This window comes from Mustela nivalis, assembly GCF_964662115.1.
Source record: "Mustela nivalis genome assembly, chromosome: 7".
Taxonomy (NCBI): Eukaryota; Metazoa; Chordata; class Mammalia; order Carnivora; family Mustelidae; genus Mustela; species Mustela nivalis.
In genome coordinates this window covers 18840470-18864860 of record NC_139026.1, presented here as the reverse complement: position 1 = coordinate 18864860, position 24391 = coordinate 18840470, and the positions used below count along the sequence as shown (strand labels likewise).

General features: G+C 34.0%; 2 protein-coding genes across 7 annotated transcripts in view; one reads left to right on the top strand and one right to left on the bottom strand.

The window, feature by feature from the left end:
* Nucleotides 1-13399, top strand: part of CHPT1 (choline phosphotransferase 1) — a 31497-nt gene extending 18098 nt beyond the window's left edge. Inside the window, exons 4-9 of one of the 4 annotated variants that reach the window (XR_014313876.1) lie at nt 1856-1940; nt 4569-4700; nt 7299-7457; nt 7914-8039; nt 10266-10465; nt 13227-13399. Coding sequence is in view for 2 of the 4 variants with exons in the window: in XM_082739127.1 (XP_082595253.1) it covers nt 1856-1940; nt 4569-4700; nt 7299-7457; nt 7914-8039; nt 10266-10376; nt 13227-13271 (658 nt within the window). In the remaining 2 variants the exon portion in view is untranslated. The remainder of the gene's footprint in view (nt 1-1855; nt 1941-4568; nt 4701-7298; nt 7458-7913; nt 8040-10265; nt 10466-13226) is intronic. The other 3 variants (XM_082739127.1, XR_014313875.1, XM_082739128.1) reach the window with 3 other exon arrangements.
* Nucleotides 13231-24137, bottom strand: SYCP3 (synaptonemal complex protein 3; the record flags this gene model as incomplete). Of its 3 annotated transcripts, none has more annotated exons than XM_082739134.1 (8): nt 22981-23224; nt 22442-22508; nt 22081-22115; nt 19796-19913; nt 18888-18987; nt 15577-15675; nt 13435-13539; nt 13231-13306 (listed from the first exon to the last, which is right to left on the bottom strand). In XM_082739134.1, exons 1-8 carry the CDS (start codon nt 23111-23113, stop codon nt 13253-13255), a joined length of 711 nt encoding a protein of 236 aa, XP_082595260.1. In that variant the 5' UTR covers nt 23114-23224. The 3 variants fall into 3 exon arrangements, with proteins under 3 accessions (XP_082595260.1, XP_082595258.1, XP_082595259.1); XM_082739132.1 differs by lacking the exon at nt 13231-13306 and adding an exon at nt 23984-24137 and having other exon boundaries at nt 13411-13539; nt 22981-23126; XM_082739133.1 differs by lacking the exon at nt 13231-13306 and adding an exon at nt 23245-23540 and having other exon boundaries at nt 13411-13539; nt 22981-23126.
* Between the last annotated feature and the right edge of the window lie 254 nt (nt 24138-24391).

The following is a 24391-nucleotide window of genomic DNA, read 5'->3' as shown; positions in this document are numbered from 1 at the left end:
CTCTGTCAAATAAATAAGTAAAATCTTAAAAAAAATATATAAAATCTATGGTATGAATGATGTATATGTGAAACCAAGGTTCCTAGCTCAATCCTTATTTGGGTTACTTAGTTCATTGAGAGAAAGCTTGTTCTGTTTCCTACCAGCTTTCCTAGTTGCTACTGGTCACTAGTCATAACCTAGAAAAATTATGGATAATTAAATATAATTCTACTTTTGTTACTGGAAAAAGAGCACAAAACTCTGATAATGACTCATAAGTGTAGTAGGAAAAGTGCTGGCTCTGAGGCATTTTCCTATGGCAATATTCAGCTGTTCCAGTGTAGGCATGGAAAATCATTTAAGTTTCCCTCTCCAAAAAATTTATCAGAATAATTTATAGCTGATTAGACTCATAATAGATGTTCAGTAGATGTTAAACCTTTCTTCCTTTTTCTCTACAAAGTACTACTTGTTATATTATTATGTTTACTTTTTTCAACTAACTTCCTGCTGGAGGCCTTGGTTTACCTGTTACTGGTCTTACAAATACTGGGTATCATTTTTTACGTTTTCTTTTTATTTGTGGGTTAATATTCAGTTCACCTCCTACTAACTGCCCCCTAAGTAGCTTAGTCTAGAAGTCTTTTATTCCCTGTCTGGTTTTATTTTGTCATATAATTGCTGCATCTCTTGTATTTGCAGAGCAATAAGTATTCCTCTAGCATCCAAAGACTCCAGGGCATCCATGCAGAGATGTAAAATAGATAGACATAAAAAATCTGGAGCTCAGCAGGAAAAAAAGATGTGGATTTGGAGATAGGGATTTTGATGTCCTTAGCCTACAGATGGTAGTCTTAGATAGAATTGTTCAGAAAATCTAAAAGGAGAAAAGATGGAATTCTGAAGTAGTAGCATTTAAGATGTGGAAGAAGCAACAGTCTAGGAGGGAGCCTGAGAAGAGCTTCCAGTAAGGTAGGTGAATCGGAGAGAGCATGGAATAAATAACATAGCAAAACATTTTAAGAAAGAGGGAATGATCAGCATTTTAAGTATTGCAGAGAAATTAGCCAAGGTATTAACTGAAATATATCCCTTAGATTTGATAAATTGGAAGTCACTGTTTACCTTAAACAGTTTTAGTAGAATGGGGCCAAAGACCAGACTACAGTGGATTAAGCAGCAAATATGAAGAAGAGGAAATTACAAATATGGACTACATTTCAGTTAGCCTGTGTATGGAGCAAAGGAGATAGAGGAGTCAGTCGATAGCTTCAGGCAATGCAGACTGGAGACTGATGTTGTTTTAGTGGGTTTTTTAAAAAAATGAACTTAAGTATGTTCATATATTAGGGGAAAAATGTCTATGGAAACCAAAAAGCTGTAGTGACTGTTAGTAACCTAGTAAAGCTGTTTTAACTTTCCCTACTCTTCAAGTGAAATTCACTTGGGAGTGTTTTCAATTTGTCTTAAGTCATCTGGTTGTTTTTATATTATTATAATTTTTCCTCATTACAAGAGTAATACATGATTGTTATTTAAAAATTCAAACTTTACAGAAGTACATAAAGCAGAAAGTAAAATCCTTCTGTAATCTCAATGATAACTGCTCTCAGCAATTTTATACATGCTGTACAAGCTTACCCCATCCCAACCTGTGCATATCCTAATGTTTACCTCTCTGTGAGCCCATGTTGTTCAGTGGGCTTTTCATTTAATCATGTAAATCGATAATTCAGTGATGGAACAGAAGGTACAATAAGCTAAGCCTGAAAAGATTCTTCTATCTTTGATATTTAACCTATGGTTAACTGACTTTCACATTTATGAATTTTATTTACAAATACCTTTTCTATTCTTTGTCCTCTCTTTTTAGAGTGGATGTAACTGAAATTCAGTTAGCTTTAGTGATGGTCTTCATGTTGTCTACATTTGGAGGAGCAACAATGTGGGACTATACGGTAAATCTGAATATTTAAATTTACATTTCAGTACTTAACAAATATTTAGGAAAAAATGCATTGTTAATTTTCTTCAGAAATTCTTGGCATTGTTTTTAATGATCATACCACTTCTTAACCTTTGTTCTTCATTTTATAATTTTATTGTCTTATATACCTTATTTTGGCACTTTCCTCTATGCATGAATATATTACCACATAGAAGAAAATGACCCCATTACCCTAATCCAAAATTTTAACACACTAGTTGAACTACCTTTTCCAGGCCAAAATCTATCTCATAAAATAGATATATAAAAAAGTAAACTCAGTAAAATATTTTACTTTTGAAACTTGTCCCTCAATATTAGGAAAGAAAAGTTAATAATTTGCATTTTTAAATAATCTACAATGAGGTAAAGTTGCCCATATTAAGGAGTGTTTTTACTTTCTGCCCCGTTGGCCTCAGTATTCTGACAAAAGTTAATTCTTGGGAGGCCACTGTTACATATCCATGGTTTGCATAGAAAGAGAATTTATAAAAAAATAAATTATTCTGTCTCTATCACCCAAGTCCATAACACTTGCTGACTCAACAACCTCCTGCCCATAGATATAAGAATAATAAGGATAATATCAATAGCCAACAACTAACATTTATTGAACAAACACCTTATGTTCCCACAGTTTACCATCACTGTTTTATCTGACCCTCAGAACAATTCTATGAAATAGATACTATGATTATTCTGTTTTATAAGTAAGTCTTAGAATAATTAAGTAATTTGTCCAAGGACACATGGCTAGTAAGTACTGGAATTAAGAAGACAGATTCCAGATTCTGTGTTTTTAATCACTCAGATATATACCTCCAGTAAAAATAGTAAGAGATACAAAACTAAACATACTCTTACCATAGGATCCAGCGACCGTGCTCCTTGATATTTACCCATATAAGCAGAAAACTTATGTCCACACAAAAACCTGAACTCGGATGTTTACAGCGGCTTTATTCGTAATTGCCAAAACTTGGAAGCAACCAACATGTCCTTCAGTAGGTGAATGGATGAATTATGCCACATGCAGGCAATGGAATATTATTCAGTGTTGAAAAGAAAGCTCTATCAAGACATAAAAAGACATGGAGGGATCTTATATACATACTACTTAGTGAAAGAAACCAATTTGAAAAGGCGACTACATATATTATATGATTCCAGCTATATAACATTCTGGAAAAGGCAAAATAATGGAGACAGTGAAAAGATCAGCAGTTACCAGAGGTTATGGGGAATGGAGGAATAAGAGACAAAGCCCAGCGTATTTTTAGGGCAGTGAAACTATTCTGTATGATATACTATAATGATGGAAACTTGTCATTATGCATTTGTCTAAACTCATAGAAAGTACATATCACCAAGAGTAAGCTATTATGTGAACTATAGCTTTTGGATGATAATAATGATATATCGGTGTAGGTTCATGTATTACAACAAATGTAACATTCTGGTGGGACATGTTGATGGGGAGGAAGGCATTGGGAGGCAGAGGTAGGGAGTATATAGGGAGTTTGTGTATTTTCCATACAGTTTGGTCATGAGTCCAAAATTGCTCTAAAAATTAAGTCTATTAAATAATAGTAAAATTTCCCTGTGGTATAGTTTCAGAATTACCAATTACAGTTCATATCACTGGCTCAGACTTGAAGCAGATTTTTAAGTAGTGGTACATTTCCTGAGACATTCATATTCCTTCTCGTCCTAGAAGAATAATAGAATCAAAGATATGCTACTGTAGGCCTCTAAAATACACTAGAGGGATATGATGTGTCTTCTATGTTAGCTGCTCAGTTGGTTCCCAAAAAAGGTGAATGTTGACCTAGAGGCAGTTAGGTTATTAAGTCAGATGTTGTTGTCTTAAATTTAATTGATTTATTTATAATGGGAAAGAATTTAATCTTAAAATCATTTCATTCAATGTTTTGGTAATACCATAGGAGGAAAGCACACCTGTTTATTTTTACCAACAAGAATACTTATTTTAGATGTAGATTTTCTAAATTTGTTAATCTGTAGTTTCCACAAATGTTGGTAAAATATTTCATAGCCTGTTTCGAAGTGCATTAGCCTATATCTTTTGGCAACTTATTATTACTGTTTTTTAAATCCTTTGCTGCCTTGGGAAGTTTTCTTGAAGAGCAAATTGACCAACAGGTAAATATATTGCTAGAGACTTAATCCTGGATATTAACTACACAAAAGTCTTACATGCACACACATTGTGATATTTGTCACATTCATGATGCAGATCATGGTGTCTGACTTTTTTCCTGTGATGCAGTCTTTTAGAGGTACTAAATTCAAGGGAACTATCCTTTTTCATGTTTAAGTCAGATGAAGGTTTATGAGATTAAATATATCATCACGGTTATGTAGACTTCCCTGAATTTGGTGGATTCATTTTTCACTTAATAGATAAAACCATTAAAAGAAAAGTTACCACTGTAGGCTATATCCAGGAGTTAAGATTTGATTATAAGAAAAAGGATAGCTTATCATATAATGTCATATTATAATGTTTCTTTACTATTTAATAGGAAAAGAAATTCTTATTTTCTTAACGATTTATTTCTTTCCTCTACCCCTAAAGATACCCATTCTAGAAATAAAATTGAAGATCTTTCCAGTTCTTGGAGTAGTAGGTGGCGCAATATTTTCCTGTTCAAATTATTTCCATGTTATCCTCCATGGTGGTGTTGGGAAGAATGGATCCACTATAGCAGTAAGATACTAATTTCATCATCACTTAGTATTAATTTTATTACAAGTTTTATTATTATCAGATACAGAGATACTAAAAACATTCCAATGTTCCAAGAATGGGGAAGGGAACCGCACATAATACAAGAAGTATTTTAAAAAGTTTGTACCGGGGGTGCTTGGGGTGGCTCAGTGGTTAAGCAGCTGCCTTCTGCTCAGGACATGATCCCAGGGTCCTGGCATGGAGACTCACATTGGGCTCCCTGCTAAGTAGGGAGTCTGCTTCTCCCTCTCCCTCTTCCTGCTGCTGCTCCCTCTGCTTGTGCTCTCTCCTTTGCATGCTCTCTCTCAAATAAAATCTTAAAAAAAAAAAAAAAGTTTTGACTGATAAAGCATTTTTCCTTTCTTTTTTTTTTTTTTTTTTTTTAAGATTTTATTTATTTACTTGACAGACAGAGATCACAAGTAGGCAGAGAGGAGGAAGCAGGCTCCCTGCTGAGCAGAGAGCCCGATGTGGGGCTTGATCCCAGGACCCTGGGATCATGACCTGAGCCAAAAGCAGAGGCTTAACCCACTGAGCCACCCAGGCGCCCCAAGCATTTTTCCTTTCTACAGCCTTTTTCTTAAGACTTTTCTGACATCCTGTTTATCATCCACTGTCTCATTACTGTACAACTCTGAGTGGCCATTTGTTTTCTTGTGCCTTACACTAATAGGGGAGAGGAGAAGAGGAAAAGAGTTCCTTATTTAATAGCAAGAAAGTTGCCAAAGGTCATGCATGGTTTCACATACAGGGCAATTTATTACTCAAGAAATAAATGTTACAGACATTTCACTGGAATATATTTTAAAAATTATTCTTATATTTTAAAAGGTGAAATTTTAAACCTTAATTCTTATGTTGAATAGGTACACCTTGTGTTTCTGGGTTTTTTTTTACACTTTGCTCATGCTATAATACTTTTGTATTTATTCATCTATATATATATTTATTTTTTTAAAACTTCTTCAATACTTTTATGTGGGAAAAAGTCAGAATTCTTGCCAACTTCTAAACATAGTATCTATTTTTTTTTTAAAGACTTTATTTATTTATTAGAGAGAGAGAGCATGAGAAGGGAGAGGTCAGAGGGAGAAGCAGACTCCCTGTTGAGCAGGGAGCCTGATGTGGGACTCAATCCCGGGACTCCAGGATCATGACCTAAACCAAAAGCAGTTGCTTAACCAACTGAGCCACCCAGGATCCTCAGCAGCAGATTTTCTTGAATAAAATCTACAAAACCATAATACAGATAAAAGCACTATTTGTCGGGGCGCCTGGGTGGCTCAGTGGGTTAAGCTGCTGCCTTCGGCTCAGGTCATGATCTCAGGGTCCTGGGATCGAATTCCGCATCGGGCTCTCTGCTCGGCGGGGAGCCTGCTTCCCTCCCTCTCTCTCTCTGCCTGCCTCTCCATCTACTTGTGATTTCTCTCTGTCAAATAAATAAATAAAATCTTTTTTAAAAAAAAAAAGCACTATTAGTCTAAATTTTTATAACTTATTAACATATACATATTTTATTATATGTAATATGTATATTTTATTATATGTATCATATACATATGTATACTATATATGTAGTAGACATATTTTATTATGCATAGTTTGTATAATAGTATTTATTGTGTTTATAATCTTACTACTGTAATTCTGGTAGTATTCTAGCAGTAATTATTCTAATAATTATTCTAGTAAATTCTAGAATTTAGAATTTACTAGTAAATTTATGTTATATAAATTTATATAAATAAATATGTTATATAAATTTACTAGTAAATTCTAATAAACATATAAACAATAAACAATAATGCTATTTTAATGAGTATACTTAAATTGGTAGTTCTAGATTTAGTAAACCTTAATACCAAATTTATTTCAGTATTTTGTTTGGGATAAGCAGTACTGAGAGAATCTGATTAACATGGATAAAAATGTAATGGGTTGGATTTACAGTGTTACGCAAGAGAGCATTTGCAGTCTAAACCCAAAAAAGGCAAGGGTGAGGGGTATTGATATATAGGGAGACTAGGGCAGAATTAAACTTTTCCTATCAGTGTAACATTAATGTATTTTATAAAATTGGGAGGTTGGGGTGCCTGGCAGGCTTAGTTGATAGAGCATGTGACTCTTGATCTCGGGGTTATAAGTTCAAGCCCCACTTTGGGTGTAAAGATTAGTTAAAAATATAATTTAAAAAAATAAGTAAAAAAATTGGCAGGTTAAAGCTTTATTTCGATATCTGCACAAAAATATGTTAACTTGACAATCATATATCGATGGCTTTCAGCATAGTAAAATTTGGTGTAGAATAAGTCATATTTTTTAGTGGTAGTTTAAAATAGGTGTATATATAAAATTGAAATCACACATCTGTGGCACCATATTACCTCTGTGTAACCCTAGGGTTTTATGGAAGTTTGAAGGCACAGTTAAGGTCTACATACTCCTTTAGTCCATACACTTCATTATATTCTTCTTTAGGTGTTTAATTCCTAACACAAAATAGATGTTCAGAAAATGTTTGCAGTGTGATAAATGCAATGTTAAAATATGATGCTGATTTTCTGATTTATCCCTTAGGGCACTAGTGTCTTGTCACCTGGACTCCACATAGGAATAATTATTATACTGGCAATAATGATCTATAAAAAGTCAGCAACTAATGTGTTTGAAAAGCATCCTTGTCTTTATACCCTTATGTTTGGATGTGTCTTTGCTAAAATTTCACAAAAATTGGTGGTAAGAAATTCTTTTATTTATATTTCATGGTATAAATAATGTACTTGATCCTCAAATACAAGGCTGGAAACTATTTCATAAAACGGGTAGGTTTTCAATGGCGTTATCATTATAATAAGTAGCTATTTGTGCTCCAACCTAAAACTCTGAATGGGTTAATGTTATATTCAGGGAGATAGTTTCTTTTCTGTATGCTAAGTTCTTTTAATTAGCTGTTTAGCTATATTGTCAACTATAGCTTTCTGATATCAAGGAATTTAAATATTGGGAACTTTACTGAGCTACCCAGTTATGAATTTGAGAAAATTTAGAATTAGCATTTCCATATTAAATGTGAGAAAAATGGTCTCTATTTTTGTCTTAACAGTGAATTAAAGTTATAATTGTTTCCTGAAAAATAAAAGCTAAAATATTTAAAATTTAATAGTGAAATTATTTTGTTTACTTTTTTTATAGATAGCTCACATGACCAAAAGTGAACTGTATCTTCAAGACACTGTCTTTTTTGGCCCAGGTCTTTTGTTTTTAGACCAGTACTTTAATAATTTTGTAGACGAGTATGTTGTTCTTTGGATAGCAATGGTAAGTTCTTTCCTGCTAAGGTTTTTATTTATTTTTAATAGATGTCAGATAACTCTATGCTTAAGAGTCATTTCAGTGAGATAGCAGATAGTCTTACTATCTAGTCTATATTGTAAATGTTTCTGAATATTTAAAATTAACTCCTTTTAAGCTGTGAATTGTGTTTTGTGTGTGTGTATAGGAATGGCCCAGATTATCTGGAGATTAGGCTTTCAACAACTTAAATCCTTAAAAACCCAATTGTGTACCTTAAAAACAGATCTTTCTCCCCCACCAAAAACAATACAAAGATGTCAAAAATCACCTCACTCTGCCCAGAGAATGGCAAATACTTTTTTAGGTGTCTGACTTTTATTTAATCAAGCTTAATAGAATTTGTTGAGCTTATAGCAGGTAACAGGTGAATTAAATGGAATTAGTGTTAGAATATGTGGGCCCTTACTGCATCAAGAACTGTTGGCTAATATTGAAGACACAAAACAGAAAAAAAAACAGTACTACCAATTATAGGATTCTGGGACCATTTTGTTCTAGAAGTAAGCAACTTGATATATCTGTTTGGCTCTTGAGGACAGTGCATAACTTATATCAATAATGATGGCTCATCAAGCAAAGGTTAAATTCTCATTGAATAAGTCCAGCTTAAGAAAGTGGTAGAGATAATTTATTAGTTTCTACTCAAAATTATTATAAAACACAAAATTCTGCACTTAAGAGAGCTCTAGCTCTGAGGAAGAAAAAATCACTGTTGGCAACACCTTAATCACAAACATGGATAAAGGGAGCATTATTCAGTTTTTTAAAATTGAGACATTATCTTTATGGTCTTCAATTAATGATGGTTCTGAACATTTTGCTCTGTTTTCCCTTACCTTTGGACCTTGCATCTAATTGTTAGTGATAGATAAATACATATTAAAGTGTGCTAAAAGAAATCCTTCAGTGAATCTCTTGATAGTTTGAATAATGTACCCTATTTGTTAGACTTAGGCATTAAAATATATCTGTTCTGCGCACAGACCACAGGAGTACATCTGATGATTCTTTATACTAGGTTCTATAGTATTATTCTTTTTTCTGGAGTAAATAGTTTAATATCCATTCATGGCAATTCAGAAGTCTTTCATTCTTCAAATGGTGATGAGATATAAATCTTAATCCTTGGAAGTTTTTCAGGAAATAGTCTAAAAAGTATTTGAAAATCAGAATAATTTCCTTTAACTTTCTATCTAGTATACATATTTTTAGGGCTCCAAAACAATCTAAGAAATAGAGGTGATTATGCAGAATATCCAAAAATTGAATGTAGGGTTACTTTTACTAAGCATGCATATATATTATCAATTTATGTTTAACATAATTAAAACACCAGGTATTAAAAATTCAAGCATCTGTCTTACAGTGAGTGAGTTGACCTGGTTTATGCCAGTGGTAGAGATTATGGTGAGGAAGACAAATTGAATTTTTCTCTAAAACACTATGTGGACCACAATTTAAAACAACAGAAAACACTTATGTGGCCCAAACAAAAACACATGTGCCCTTTAGCATCCTTACACAAAAGCTTCTTACTTCAGAGAGAAAAGGATCAGATAGAGCTTTTCAAGTAAATGATATGGGAGATTTTTCCCCTCATAGGTGAGAATTCCCCCTCCACTGGTAGAGCTGTGAGCCTCCCTCTCTGAAAGGAAGCATTTCCTCCTGGTCTTTGGTAGACTTTTTAGAGTGTGCCTTACTCTTTAATTTTGTATTCAACACAATTTTGTATATGCCTCCCCTCAACTAAGTATTTTCCAGGCTTTTACTTTCTTACAACCATCTCAAAGGAAAAAGAAATGTATATGATGGAATGATTTTATTAATAGTGACTGGCAACCCTTCTAATAGAAAATTTAGGCTTTGTTGCACAGCAGAAAATTTAAAGAATGTGGAGTCAGAAGACCAATTTTGTTACCTTCCAGCTTTTGTATTTTTGTCTAGGAGTTTTACCACTCTGAGCCTCAGTTCTTATAACTGTGAAATACATTGCATGTTCCAGAGGATTATAGTGAAATCCAAATATGAAATATATGAAAGTACTCTAAAATGTAGTATTTCCATTGAGGAATTTTAGATTAAGGTGTGAGATCCAGGGGGGTAGGAAGGGGGAACAGAAAAATATCTGCTGCTTCAGGAAGAATAGACGGTAATACATTTGATTTTTTTTTTTTTTTTTTGCTTCTAAAGGTCGTTTCTTCATTTGATATGATGATGTACTTTAGTGCTTTGTGCCTGCAAATTTCAAGACACCTTCATCTAAATATCTTCAAGACTTCATATCATGAAGCACCTGAACAGGTTCACAAGCATATTGACTAATAGCCCAAGGAAAAGAGGAGAAGCAGTTAGGGGAACCTATGAGTGAAGGAAATTCCCCTTTGCAGGAGGCTAGTATACAATAAATAAGGTTATATTTGAATATAAAACTCTAAGTCTTGTAGATTCCATTGTTTATTTCAGTTGTGAAGTCCTCATTGTATATCAACATTTTGATCACAGGTATTATCAGAGTATTACAATCTATAACTTAGAAACAAAATCAAAGAAATATATTTCAATTTTCTGAGGACAAGAAAGTAAACCACTGTCGTTCTAAAGATCAGTCTCTGTCTCAAAAGTCTTTGTCAGATACTTGGGGTTTTCATTGCTAAAGGATTACATAAAAATTCAGGGCTTAAAGGATTTTAGCCCTCTTAAGGGTGATGCTTACTTCAATTGCAAAAATTTGACAAGTTCATAATACTGCATAAATGCATGGATTGTAATATTGTAGTTACTGAAACAAATGATGTTATAAGAAATGGTATTTTTTAATTAGCAGTTTTTCAAGTTATATTAATTACTATTGTATAAAAGGAAATACTTGCTTTACAACTAGAATTTAAAGGGGCTACCAGAATTTTCTATAATTTTTTTTAGTAAGAGGAATTTGTCTTACTAGTTCAGAAAAGCAAATGAATTTTTATACATCATTCCTTGATATTCTAAGTTAAAATTTCATTGTCATAAAAAAAGTGGACGTTAAAGATCCCCTTTTGTGAAACATAAAGTAGCTAAAACAAGGTTGATATAAGAAAATTAGTGATTTATGGGGCTCCTGGGTGGCTCAGTCAGTTAAGCGTCTGCCTTCTGCTCAGGTCATGATCCCAGAATCCTGGAATCAGCCCCTAGTCACCAGGTTCCCTGCTCAGCTGGAAGCCTGCTTCTCCTTCTCCCTTTACTCTCCCTCCACCCCCACCAACTCATCCTCTCTCTCTCTCTCTCACTCTCTCTAATAAATCTCTAAAAAGAAAAAAATTAGTAATTTATGGCAACATGGCAAAAATATCTTCCCTTTCGAGTAACAACCAAAGTTGCCTCAAATGGATGACTCATGAGGAAAGGGGGATAATGTAATTATCAGTCATCCCATCACTAAATAGATAATGTACTGATTTTTCCACTCTCACTTAAAAGTTTATGTTGCTCATTGTGACTGACTCCCCATCTTACCTTATTTTTAATTTTGCCCAACAGTTCTGTAGACCATAAGGCATATGATGAAATAATCAAAAAAATAAAGGAGTAATGAACACAGACTATATATTAAGCAATAAAAAGGTATACAGAAAAAATAGTGAAAGTTGATATTCCTTGAAAGGGAAAAATACGTGAATTAAGTACATAGAAACCACTCTGGAGTGCTTATTTTGCTTCTAACTTTTACTCAAACTCAAATAGGACTTTTTAAGGTGTTTGAATGGTACTTAAGATTTAGATACCAAGGGTGCCTGGGCGGCTCAGTTGTTAAGTGGCTGCCTTTGGCTCAGGTCATGATCCCAGGGCTCCCTGCTTGGCGGGAAGCCTGCTTCTCCCTCTCCTGCTCCCCCTGCTTGTGTACCCTCTTTCTCTGTGTCTCTGTCAAATAAATAAGTAAAATCTTAAAAAAAAAAAAAAATAGATTCCAGCATAAATTTTGACTTAAAATAAGTCCTTTACAAAATTTAGAAACTGGCTCCTTAATATTAGATAATCATTAATTTCTTCCTATATAAGCTATCATAGTTAAAAAAAAAAAAAAAGAGGATCAGTATGGACTTGCTTTTTAAAACTTGGAACACCTTAAAACTAAGGTAAAGTGGGTTATGGGGCAAAAATTAAAGTTTAAAACATGAAAAAAACAGGAGAAAATCAATCTTCTCCTTCTACTGGTGATATTTTTCATTTTGAATGATTTAATGAAAGCAATTCCAGCAAAAGATAGTAAGTTTAGTTGACATATTTCAAACAAATGCTGAAACAGTTTAATATTTACTAAATCCCAGTGCTTCATATGTTTTTCTGTTTAAAAAAATGCAAATTTTTAGTGACAAGGTATGAAGTCAACTGTTCAAGTTTGGAAAGGAATATAATCAAAATTCATATATTTACTGAATATTAAAACAAACAATATTTTCAAACAAAACATTTACTAGGTATTAAAGACAGATGTGAAATATTTAAACCATAAGTAATTAGGTATGTTAATGATATGATCTTAATAATTACTAAGGGCATGTGTCATTTAATTATGGACCAAGGCCAATTAAATGGCTTTTTGATGTCTTTATGGAAATGACATATTCACCAACCATGTCTTAAAACTAATAGTTATATATCTTTTTTGGTTTTCTTAATGGTTTTTAGCAGTTTTATTTATTTCAGAACACAAACTTGGGTTGCTTTTAATAAATTATGTAAGTCAGTAGAATAGATTTTCTTTTAAAACCGCATTTTCATTGGAATTGGCTATAACTTCAGTATATACAGTGGAATGTACATAGAACATAGTTTTGTATATTTTTCCTTAAAGAAAAACAATGTAACCTTTTATACTTGTGCTTTCTAACTTTTGGGACTAATACAAATACACAGAAGCCAAAAGCTGAAATTAAATCATCTTTATTGCTAAAAGTTAATTAACAAGTGTTAAAGAGAAAAATTCACTATTACTATTAAAGATCTGGACTCACATAACTGTTCAGCTTTATCTGAAGGTTAACAGAAGGAAGGGTCTTGCACTTAAGCTAACAATTAACACTTCGTATTGTTTTAAACTAGAATTTTTAAACCACTCTAAAAGAATTACATGCCTCTTAGCTAATGTTGTAATTGTATCATATTACTTAGGTTCAAGTTCTTCCTTCAAAGAGTCATCAGAATAACATGGACTGAAGAGACTTTCGAACACTTGCCATCTCTTGCTGCTGCTGTTACATGAAAGGAAATATTAAACATTTGTTTAATTTTTAGATAAGTGTTATACATATTTCAGCAAATAAAATATTTCAATGCTTGCATTACTCCTTTTTTTTCAATTCAAAATGTAATGACTTACAGTTTCCATCATAATTTTTTTTTGCAACATAGCCATTTCTTTTCTAAGTTCATTTTGTGCACCAGTAAGTAGACTATCGTGATTCTTCTCCAAGTCCTCCATACTCTAAAACACAAAAAGCTAGTTCAGTTACAACTACCACTTTTCATCTCAGATTCTAAACTTAAAGAATTAATTTTCAAAATATGAACTTTTTAGTATTCAAATAATGTGCAGTCTTTATTTCAAATGAAAATATTTGAATACCTGAAACCAAAATACCCATTAAAGGAATAAAAGCATCAGACATGGATCAAATATTATTATAGGAGGTATAACAGTAGTGTATTTTGCTCGAAATATTGGGTTAATGAGCTGCTAAGGTCAAAAAAAACCAAAAAGAGAATACCTTAATTTTTAAAATTTCTAGTAAGCATTCTAAATATCAGGTAGTTATGTTATTATGACTAATAGTGTGATGGGAATTCATAAGGAGAAATAAAATGATGTGTAATATACCTCTTTTCAATTTATGAAAAAAATTACATTATAAATTCTTTTCATCTAACAAATAGTGATCTTAACTCCTACTATATAAAATGTATTATATTATTAAGTGTTGTAGAGAAAATAAAAAATATTAATACATGATCACTCCCTTATTCCAGTAAAGAACAAAAATAACACAAAATTTTATAGTAGGAATGGAAATGCAACTTGTAGCTATGTAGTAGAAAATAGCGATTAACTCCAATTTATTTGGCAAAAGAGCAAGATTTAATAAAGAAAAAGTTATTAAAAATATTTTAGAGCAAGAGCATAAGCAAAAGCATGGAAGTACACAGTGAGTTTAGAGAAAGCAGTTATCTGGAGGTGTGAGGATTACCAGACAAATATAACAATTGAAGCATAGAGAAAATCATATTATGGGAGGGAACTTGAATAAATAAGAACTGAAAATGAGAAACTGACTTTTTCAGAAGAGACGTTTTAGGAAAGTAATATGACAGACCTATGAAGGGTAGTTTGGAGAACAAAAAAAAATCAGCTGAGGTTTAATAGGTTTAATAGGATAAGCAAAGAATGATGTGGTTGTAAACTAGGAAAATAGCTCTGGGAATTAAAAAAAGGAACCACAGCAGAAGTAAAAATGACTGGACCTACTAATACCTGGGTATGAAGAATAAGGGAGATGGAGAAGTCAAATACAATACTAAAGCTCCTAGCCTAAGTGGTAACATTTAGTGATAAAATTTAGAAGAAATCTTTAGTACTTCATCAATCTTAACACCAATTAAATGGTTTTTAGGCAGCCTTAGAGCAAGCTGACTGGGAACACTTTTAAAAGTAACTTTGATATAAATACATATTAAAGTTCTTTAAAAATAATTGGTCTATAACTACTAGTTTACTCAGAGCATCCTGATTCCTTTAAAAGGGTGACATTTTAACATTTGAACAAGATTATCTAAAAGAATCCCCACATCAAAAAAAAGAGAAAGAAAAAAGTATGTGTAGGATTACAATGAACTATGAACAGTTACTAAAAAATAATATATCTGCATGAGTAAGAGGTCAATGCCACAAACCATTATTTGCTAATATGTTAATATTTGCTAAAATATGTCAGATAATTCTTAATCCACAAGTTTTTAATCATCTGGCTTTATGATTATAAGATGCCATATAAAGCCACGTTTAGTCACTCTAATAATCCTAAAAGGAAATATGCCATAAAATACATATATATTACATTATAAAATAAAAATTTCTTCATTTTCAATTGGGTACTTTCTATTTAGCAAACATTGGAGATACAAAGACAAGTAAAGGCTAAGATCAAGTGCAAAGACAAGTAAAAGACTACCTAGAAATGACTTACAAACTTTCTATTTTCAGTTAAGATAGAACTATTAAAGTATGAATTTTATGCACATTATGTACATTTAGGTAAAATTCCCAATTTACCATTTCCTGTTTGAAGACTCCCCATAAAAACATTAGAATTGTAAAAATATATTCAACACTTAAATCAAAATGGAAAGTAGGTAAGAATTTAAAATGTATGAGCAAAATGTTTTTCCCCTTAATAGGAAAACATTATCTTCTACTTCCAAATATAATGTTATATAAGAAGGTATTACATAACCAAATACAACAGACCTTTATGAACTGCTCATATAACTGTCTAATTGTTTTCAGTCTCTGGCTCTGAACAATTCTAGATTGTTGAAAAACCTTTTGTTGCTGTCGGAACATGTTCTACAAATGTAAAAGAAAAAATTATAACAATTTAGGTATAATTTAAAATTTAGTAAAAAAATAATTCTACATTAAACAAAAGGGTGGCAAAAGGAATGACAAAAGTCAACAGTTTTAACTATTATGACCAAGTTCACCACTAATACACAACAGTAATAATCCTACCAGTCACTGAGTAGGAACACTTAATGTTGTTTTGGTTTTGTTTTTAAATGTAGGCTTCATGTGAACTCACAACCCTGAAATCAAGAGTTAGATGCTTAGGGACACCTGAGTGGCTCAGTTGGTTAAGTGATGGCCTTCAGCCTGGGTCATGATCCCAAGGTCCTTGAAGGGAGTTCTGCATTGGGCTCCTTGCTTAGCAGGGAGTCTACTTCTGCCTCTGCCTGCATCTCCACCGGCATGTGCCCCTGCTTGTGCTTTCTTGCTCACTCTCTGACGAATAAATGAAGTCTTACACCCTCCCCCCAAAAAAGAAGTGTCAGACGCTTACCGGACTGAGCCACCCAGGCAACCCAACAATACTCAAAATATGTTTTAATTCTTGGTGCTTTCCATATCAACACATAATGAACCTTCCAATAATGCTGATGTTTCAGTTCTTTCCTACTTTCCACCAAAGGTTTTTGTCCCCACCCTACTTCGGCCATTCACATACATGCTTATATCCTAGATTTTATCACTGCCAATAACTACAACTTCTACATAGTACTAATAATAGAAAATGTCATATTAAGTCTGTTAGATAACACTTGAACTCTTGAACATATTATGTATGAACTAATTTTATCCTTGAAACAATTCTATAAGATAGGTATTATTACTCCCCTTTCATAGATAAGGAAAGTGAGGCACATAGAAAATTTTTCCAGTTTCACAGCCAGTGTTTGGTCATACCAGGATAATTCCACAGTATGTTTCCAGAATCCAAATCTAATCATTATTCATGCTGTTTCTCCATATAGCCCACTATCTAACCACTACTTGCTTACCAAATACTCTTCATACTTAGTACTTGGCACACTCTTAGTACTACAACTCAATAATTTCTATCAATACGTAAAATCCACTCATCCTATACCTAGTTTTCACTATCCCCTATCCATATTCCTATGTCCTCACTTTCTTCCTTCCCAGCTTAAATTATATGGTCAATCATAATTATTCCTTTCAAATAAAAGGAGTATATATATCCTACCCAATTTTTACTCTGTCACACTTGTTTGGCTAAACCCCAATACTGAAAAATTCAATGCTCCAGCTATTTTGCATACATTCCTGCAGCTGGTCATGACTGGAGAAAACCCCACAATCATGCTGACACGCCTCACTTTAAATTATGATCACTGTGATCACAAGCCTAAATTTGGTCCTTAATTATATTTCCCTAGTCCATTTGCTGATCTACTCAGGAAAATATTTTATACCTTCTCATTTGACCTCAAAAAGCAACATGTTTTCTATCATCCAAGGACCTTAATTATTTCACTAAATACAAGTAATCCAAAGAGAACTTTGAGTATCCATCAGTATTTTTACCTATGCACCTACACCTGTGCTCACATACTCCACCTTCTTCCCTGTTTTTAAGGATGAACTATCCCTGTTCTCTGCTACCACCAATTTCTTCACATGTTCCAACCATTCTTAAGAATTCAACAACTGTCTTCCTCTTTGCATTACTTTTTATTTTTCCCTCAAGATTATTCTTGTTGCACACAAACATGTTGCTCTTTCTCCATTCATAAACAAAACGACACACTATTCCTTTTCTACTCAGGCCAACAACTCTGTTTCTTTTTTTCCTATTCTCTCTTACATGCATTCTTTTTTTTTTTTTTAAGATTTTTGTTTATTTGATAGATCACAAGTAGGCAGAGAGGCAGGTAGAGGGGGAGGGGGAGAGCCTGATACAGGGCTTGATTGTAGGACCCTGAGATCGTGACCTGAGCAGAAGGCAAATGTTCAACCCACTGAGCCACCCAGGCGCCCCTCTTACATGCATTCTAATCAAGTTTTTGCACTCCCTTTTCTACCAAAATAATTCTGCTCAAGAACACCAACAACCTTCACATTGCCAAATCCCCTCCTATTTCACCCAAAAGGAGCATATGACAAAGCTAATCTTCTCTCCCTCTTAAAAGGCTTTCTTGACTTCACTTGGAGTCATTTTACCCCCCAACCTATTATAGACCACTCATTCTCAGTCTCTTTTACTGGTTCTCTCTCATCTTCTTGAACTCTAAACATTGAAGTACTTATTCCAGAGCTCAGTCCTTAGACCTCCTTTTACATTTACAATCACTCCCTTGGTGATCTCAACCAAACTCATGGCTTAAATGCTGTCTTTATGTTGAGAATTCCCAACTTTGTATGTTCAATTCATATCTCTTTCCAGAACTCCAGACACCTATACCAATGGCCTACTCAACACATCCCCTTGCATGTTTCATATTAACATTTCCAAAGCTGAGCTGACCAAACAACCCCTAAAATCATTTAATTTGAATAGTACCTGAGCTCTTAAATAAGAAATGTGTGATAATTTTATAAATTAAAGAATGAAATAAAAAGATAGTTAATGTAGTTGCATATATATGGGTGGGGCTCACTTCCACCTCCCGTGGAGATGGGCATGAAACTCAAGTCTGGCCAGTAAGAGTAAACCATGGTTTGACCATAATGACTGGTTCAGGAATGGGCAAATGATGCAAACTAGATCAGTGATATTCCTCCGCAGGACTTTTCTTTCTGCCAGTTTTTGATAAAAACCCATTTACTAAGCTTGTAGCAAGTTTAAATTGCAAGAAGCTATCTTGCTTACCATATTGAAAGAGCCTATTAAGGACTGGAGACAGAGCCCAAAGACACTATATAAGCAGAGCTTCCTTATACCCATTCAGCTCTGCCTGAAGCTAAACTACCCCTGGACTTCTTTTATATAAACTAATAATCCTTCCTTTGTACTTTCACAATTTCCATCACTTGGAACTGCAAGAATCACAACCAATATTGGAAGCAAAGGCCAACAGCTTTTGTAAGTAGGGTATGTGCCCATAATTCTCTGGCTTACCATTCAGCAGGACCAAAACACATAGCCAGCATGGGAAATGGAACCAAACTGACTATCACAGATCTACCACATAGCTAGGCTCTCCATTTCTACTTGACACTTGGTTGTAATTGATTCTAAAATTAAGCATGATACTAACAGCTAGTTTTTCTTCTTGTTCCTCAGCTTTCTGCACATCTATATCCCACTGCTGAAACAAAGTCAGAAATTGCTGAGAATATTCTTGGTTAAGCTTCTGCCTGTAAAACATAACAGTGAATTTTTCATATTTTATACCAAAACATTCAAAACAAAATTTGACATACTTTATAAATACTATAGAAGGAAATAATGGCATCTTAAATTTTCAAATATGAAACCAAAAAGTAAAATTTCAGATTTTGGAAGTATTTCTTTTTCTAATCAGCTAACAGAAAAGCCCTCTCAAATGAGTCAGTTCTTAAAAACTATGGAAAGTTTTACTATACGCATAATTTTTCCAGAAAGGTCCATTTCATCTCCAAGATTTTTTATTTTTGCCAACCAAATGTATGTTCTGATATGATAAATCGATTCAGTGAAGTTATTATGTTTATCATGTTAATATTTCCAAATAGAAATATTCCACTTAATTTTTCCCCATTTTGGTACAAGAATGATTTTGTACAAAAGAGCAATTAAGTCAATTCAACTAAAACACACAGATGTAGTATTTACAATAAGATGGATCTTTTTCTACATTGTTAAATAGGGAACTCTCATAAGGCTAATAATTTATATGACAATTTTTATTCAGTTGGAGTATTTCTAGAATGAATATGAATAACCTTTAAAAAAATTCAGTTGTTATTTAAATGGAGGAAAAGATAACCTGCATTGATTTCTAAGAAATATATCTCAAGTCTATGAAGAAGTTTATAGAACTAAATGACTTAAAGGAAAATCAAGCCAAATATATATTTTAGTAGAGACCTTGGCAAATAGAAGATGACAGTATTTTTCATAACTTGAAATGAATACTAAGAAATGATACAATGTCATGGCTGTGAAAAAAACCAACAACCTTACCTTTGCTCTTGCTGGGTTTTCCAAACATGTTCAATTTTCTGGTTACTAGTTTTGAGAGACGCTTTGGTATATAATTCTAGTCTTTTTCTCTTGGCAAGAAGAGCCTTGTTAATGTCAGCTTTATTGAAAATAAACATTCATTAAAACTTAATATTGAAAATTATTTTGTTCCCACATATTTAAATTAAATAGGGATACAGGTGGTTCAACAGTTTTGGAAAGACATTTAAAAATAAATCTTGGGGATGCCTGGGTGGCTCAGTAGGTTAAACCTCTGCGTTCAGCTCAGGTCATGATCCTGGGATTGAGTCCTGTATTGAGGCTCCTTGCTAATTGCCTGCTGCTCTACCTGCTTGTGCTCTCTCTCTCAATCTCTCTCTTTCTCTGACAAATATATAAAATCTTAAAAAAATATAAATTAAATCTTAAAGTAGGTATAATATTAAAAAGCCAAGATTATTTGCTTTTTTCCTAAGAAAGCTTTTGGCAATTAGTTTCCCTACTTTGATATTCCTAGAGCTAATTTTTTAATTTAGAGATGATTGAAAAAAACTAAACATGAAAAAAGAAAGGGGCGTCTCAAAGACAGACCTTTAACTTCCTCAGGAGAAAACACTAATAAAGGCTAAATTTTTCTAAATTAAGAAAACTGAAAGAACTCATTTATATGAGTTATTGCTAGAACTCATCATATGAAACACACACATTTTAAAAGAATAAAAAAAGGGTCAGTGGCTCAGTCAAGTGTCTGCCTTGGGCTCAGGTCATGATCACAGGGTCCTGGGATCGAGTCCTGCATCACAGCTCCCTGCTGAGTGGGGAGTCTGTTTCTCTCTCTGCCATATTCCCTTCCCCTTTTGTTCTCTCTCTCACACAAATAAATAAATTTAAAAATCTAAAAAGAATCCAAAAAGGATAAAAACAGTTAAGAAAATTATTTTTTAAAAAATATAATCTGTGATACTTTCAAATAAAATTTTTACCAAAAGAGATAAAAACCAAGCATAGAAAAACCTTAATTTAAGTAAGTATCTTGATAAATTCACTCAAGTACCCTTTTAAATATTTCCATGGAATCTTATTTTTTTCCCCTGGACTTACTAAAAGAAAATTTTTTTCTTACTGAAGTATAATTGACACACAATGTTATAGATTAGTTTCAGGTTTATGATAATGATTTTTGGAGCTTTTAATAAGACATTTTTGTCCTATAAAACTGTTTTGCTAAATACTTGCATATGAATCTACCATCAATAATTATTTTTTTCAGTAATCATGATGGATCTGTATTATTATACAAATATTTCATATTTCCAGTATATACCTATGATAAATTTAGAAGACAGATTATAAAACAAACATTTTTCTACCACCAAATAGAGCAATGCTTTCAAAAAAGACTTGACTGAGTACATAACCCATATAGAGGAACCAAATATTGTTCTTTTTTAAGAATACTATTCCCTGGGGCACCTGGATGCTCAGTTGGTTAAATGTCCCCTTTGGCTCACGTCAATCTCCAGGACCTGGGATCTAGGCCACATTGTGTTGGGCTTCCTGCTCAGCAGGGAGTCTGCTTCTCTCTCCCTCTCCCTGTGGCCCCTCCCCTGGCTCATGCATGTGCACTCTCTCTCTCTCTCTCTCAAATAAATAAAATATTTAAAAAAAAAGAACACTATCCCCTAACACAGTTAATGTAACTAAATATTAAATATACCATTTAAGGTTTATAAACTTTTTATCTGGTTATATATTCTCACTAGCTAGCAGGGTTACCTTTCTAAATGACATAGTTTAATAAAGTAAAAAATAACAATAAAGAGGTATTTTAAAGTGTTCAGTTTATACTGCTCCTAAGGAAAGAACACAGCAATGTCATAGAAAATAACTAAATTGAGAAAATGAAAAACTGAAATATATACAGATATGTGTGTTTTTAACACTTGCTTTGTGAGTTTGTGGAAGATCATATAAACAGGAGTTTATATGAGACTTTCCCCTTCCATTTTTGTTCTAAAATTGCACAGTCCATTAAATTCACACATATATAAAATAAAAACACCATTCTTACTCTTCGCACTGACAACTGGAGATTAGGTAAGGAAATCTATATAGTTGAATCACACATACTTAGGGAATATCTTATATATGAGGACAAGCATTAGATTTACAATCTTATAGTTCACTGATTAACATTTCCTACATATGTTACATGGTTTAAATCCTATATATGTTATATGGTTTAAAATAATTATCTTAAAAGAAAAATATCTCTTAAAACATACCTCCAAATCTTTCCAGCATATTTTGTACTTCACCCCTGTGAAATTACATTAGAAATTCTTAAATTAAGGATTGAAATATTACACAATGTGTTTTACATACAATATTCATTGGACAACCAAAGTAGACTTTTTTTTTTTTTTTAATCACAAGTAGATGGAGAGGCAGGCAGAGAGAGAGAGAGAGGGAAGCAGGCTCCCTACTGAGCAGAGAGCCCGATGCGGGACTCGATCCCAGGACCCCGAGATCATGACCTGAGCCGAAGGCAGCGGCTTAACCCACTGAGCCACCCAGGCGCCCCCCAAAGTAGACTTTTCTTAAAGTAGTTTATGTAACACGCAAAAATTATTTTGAGCACATCACCCCATATCTTCAAACACTGCTGCAGAAGTCCTTTTCTTCCCATGCTTCTCAATTACTGGAGTCTTCCCTGCATTGACAATAAAAAAGAAAAATATTTTTGAACCTATTCCATTTTGGTAATTTTTAATGATGAACTATCTGGAGGCTTTTAGGGTTGTTTTGCCAATGTAACTTTTTAAAGCAGACATATAAATACAGTACTTGCTCTGCAGTTTAGATAGAATTAAATCAGGATCTAGGACCATTTTATAGGAACAATTTTGCAAGCCTTCCTGTGTTAATGTCATAGTAAGCCAGGTTTTTATTTATTTTTATATAATACAGATATTTATGCTATACAAAACTCTTTTATTTATTTACAAACAGACATCTGGAGAAAATGACTGTAAAGGAAAGAGATGCTGTGTACACTTTTCAAGCTCCAAATGAGAAACACGAAGTACATGAATAAAGTTTTATTATAGTCTAAAATGTAGTGCATCCGGAAGGAATGAACTACAGGACAGGGTCACTGCCCAACAACAGTAGATACACTGTACCTTCGGTAACATCCTCCTCTGAACCACTCAGATCTTTTTTATCTTCCTTCTCAAAGTCATAGGCTCTTACAACCTGATCCTCCATTGATGTCTTCCCAGATTTCCCTGTATGTTTTCTTCCAGAGGGCACCATATTTAGATGTTTTCTGATTTAAAAATAAATAAATAAATACATCTCTCAAACCTTCTGAATCCAAAGACACCATTTAAGTAAACTGGTAAATTTCAAAATTAACTATATCAAATAAAGCGGAAACTCCTCACTTATTTTGTTGGCCCAAATTAACAAAGAAGATAATGACAGCATCGACCCTGATTCCAGGTGTGAGGCGACAGAGAGCCTAGCATCTGAGGGCTATGCGATCTGAATTTCAGTCCCGCCTCTGTCAGATTCCGGCTAAATTCGGGCTAGAATCTAGTTTGTGCATTTCCGTCACAAAGTGAAACTGTAGTTGTTGACAGGTTCGATCCTGTGATCATGCCCCAAAATAAGTTTACAGCAAAATAAAGATAAAAGAAAAAACGTTCTGCAATGTGTGCCTTGAGAAATAACAATTGCGCCTAAGATGTTCACAACACAGACATTGAGGACAAAGGAAGAGAAGACCTTAGTTCAGCCTGTTTCTGACAGGTTTAGGGCGGGCGCGAGGGAGAGACATGCAGACAGACGAAGGCCCACTCTGCTCCCCGGATATAAACTTGCCCAGGGCATCGCGACCAGTGAGACCCCCTTTCATCCCACAGCTTTCCACCTGTCCTCGCCTGATCCAGGCCCTGCGCTCAGTGAAGTTCACTGACTTCATTTTTCTGTCAGAGGCCCCTAGTAGAGCCAGTCGGAAAGATTTACCTCACAGATCCAGAAAAGCCTCTAGCTCGGATGCCCGCGCTAGAAAAAATCCTCCCCTCCTCCCGCGTGAAAAAAACCCCAATGGCCAAAGACCAGAGCTATAGGTCTCCAGACAGTGTCGCTGCCACTCCAGCTTCCACGGCCCCAGCCCCTCACCTGAGGTTCCTGTCCGCTTGGCCAGCGCGACGCTCCTCTGAGGCAACTCAGAATTCCCGCGGGAGAAAAGCCAGAGCCGCCTGGCACGAAGGCGTCTCTGATTGGCTGGTGGGCTGTGCGCGTGCGTATAGAAGACCCACAGTCTCCGCCCCCACGAGCGACTGACCACGAGATTGCTGACCCAGAGTGCCTTGCGGGCTGTGGCCTGCGGGTATTGGGGCTCTTGAGGTATGTTCCTGCTTTGGTTTTTTTGTTTGTTTGTTTACTTGTGTAGTACTTGAAAAGTGCAGAATATAAAGTTACGAAACACGAGGAACACACGACCTAATTTGTGAAGCAGAATTTTACCAGAATTACCCTTGGCATTTTGTCAGGAAATCGCTTCCATCCCATTCCTTTCCCGCCCCC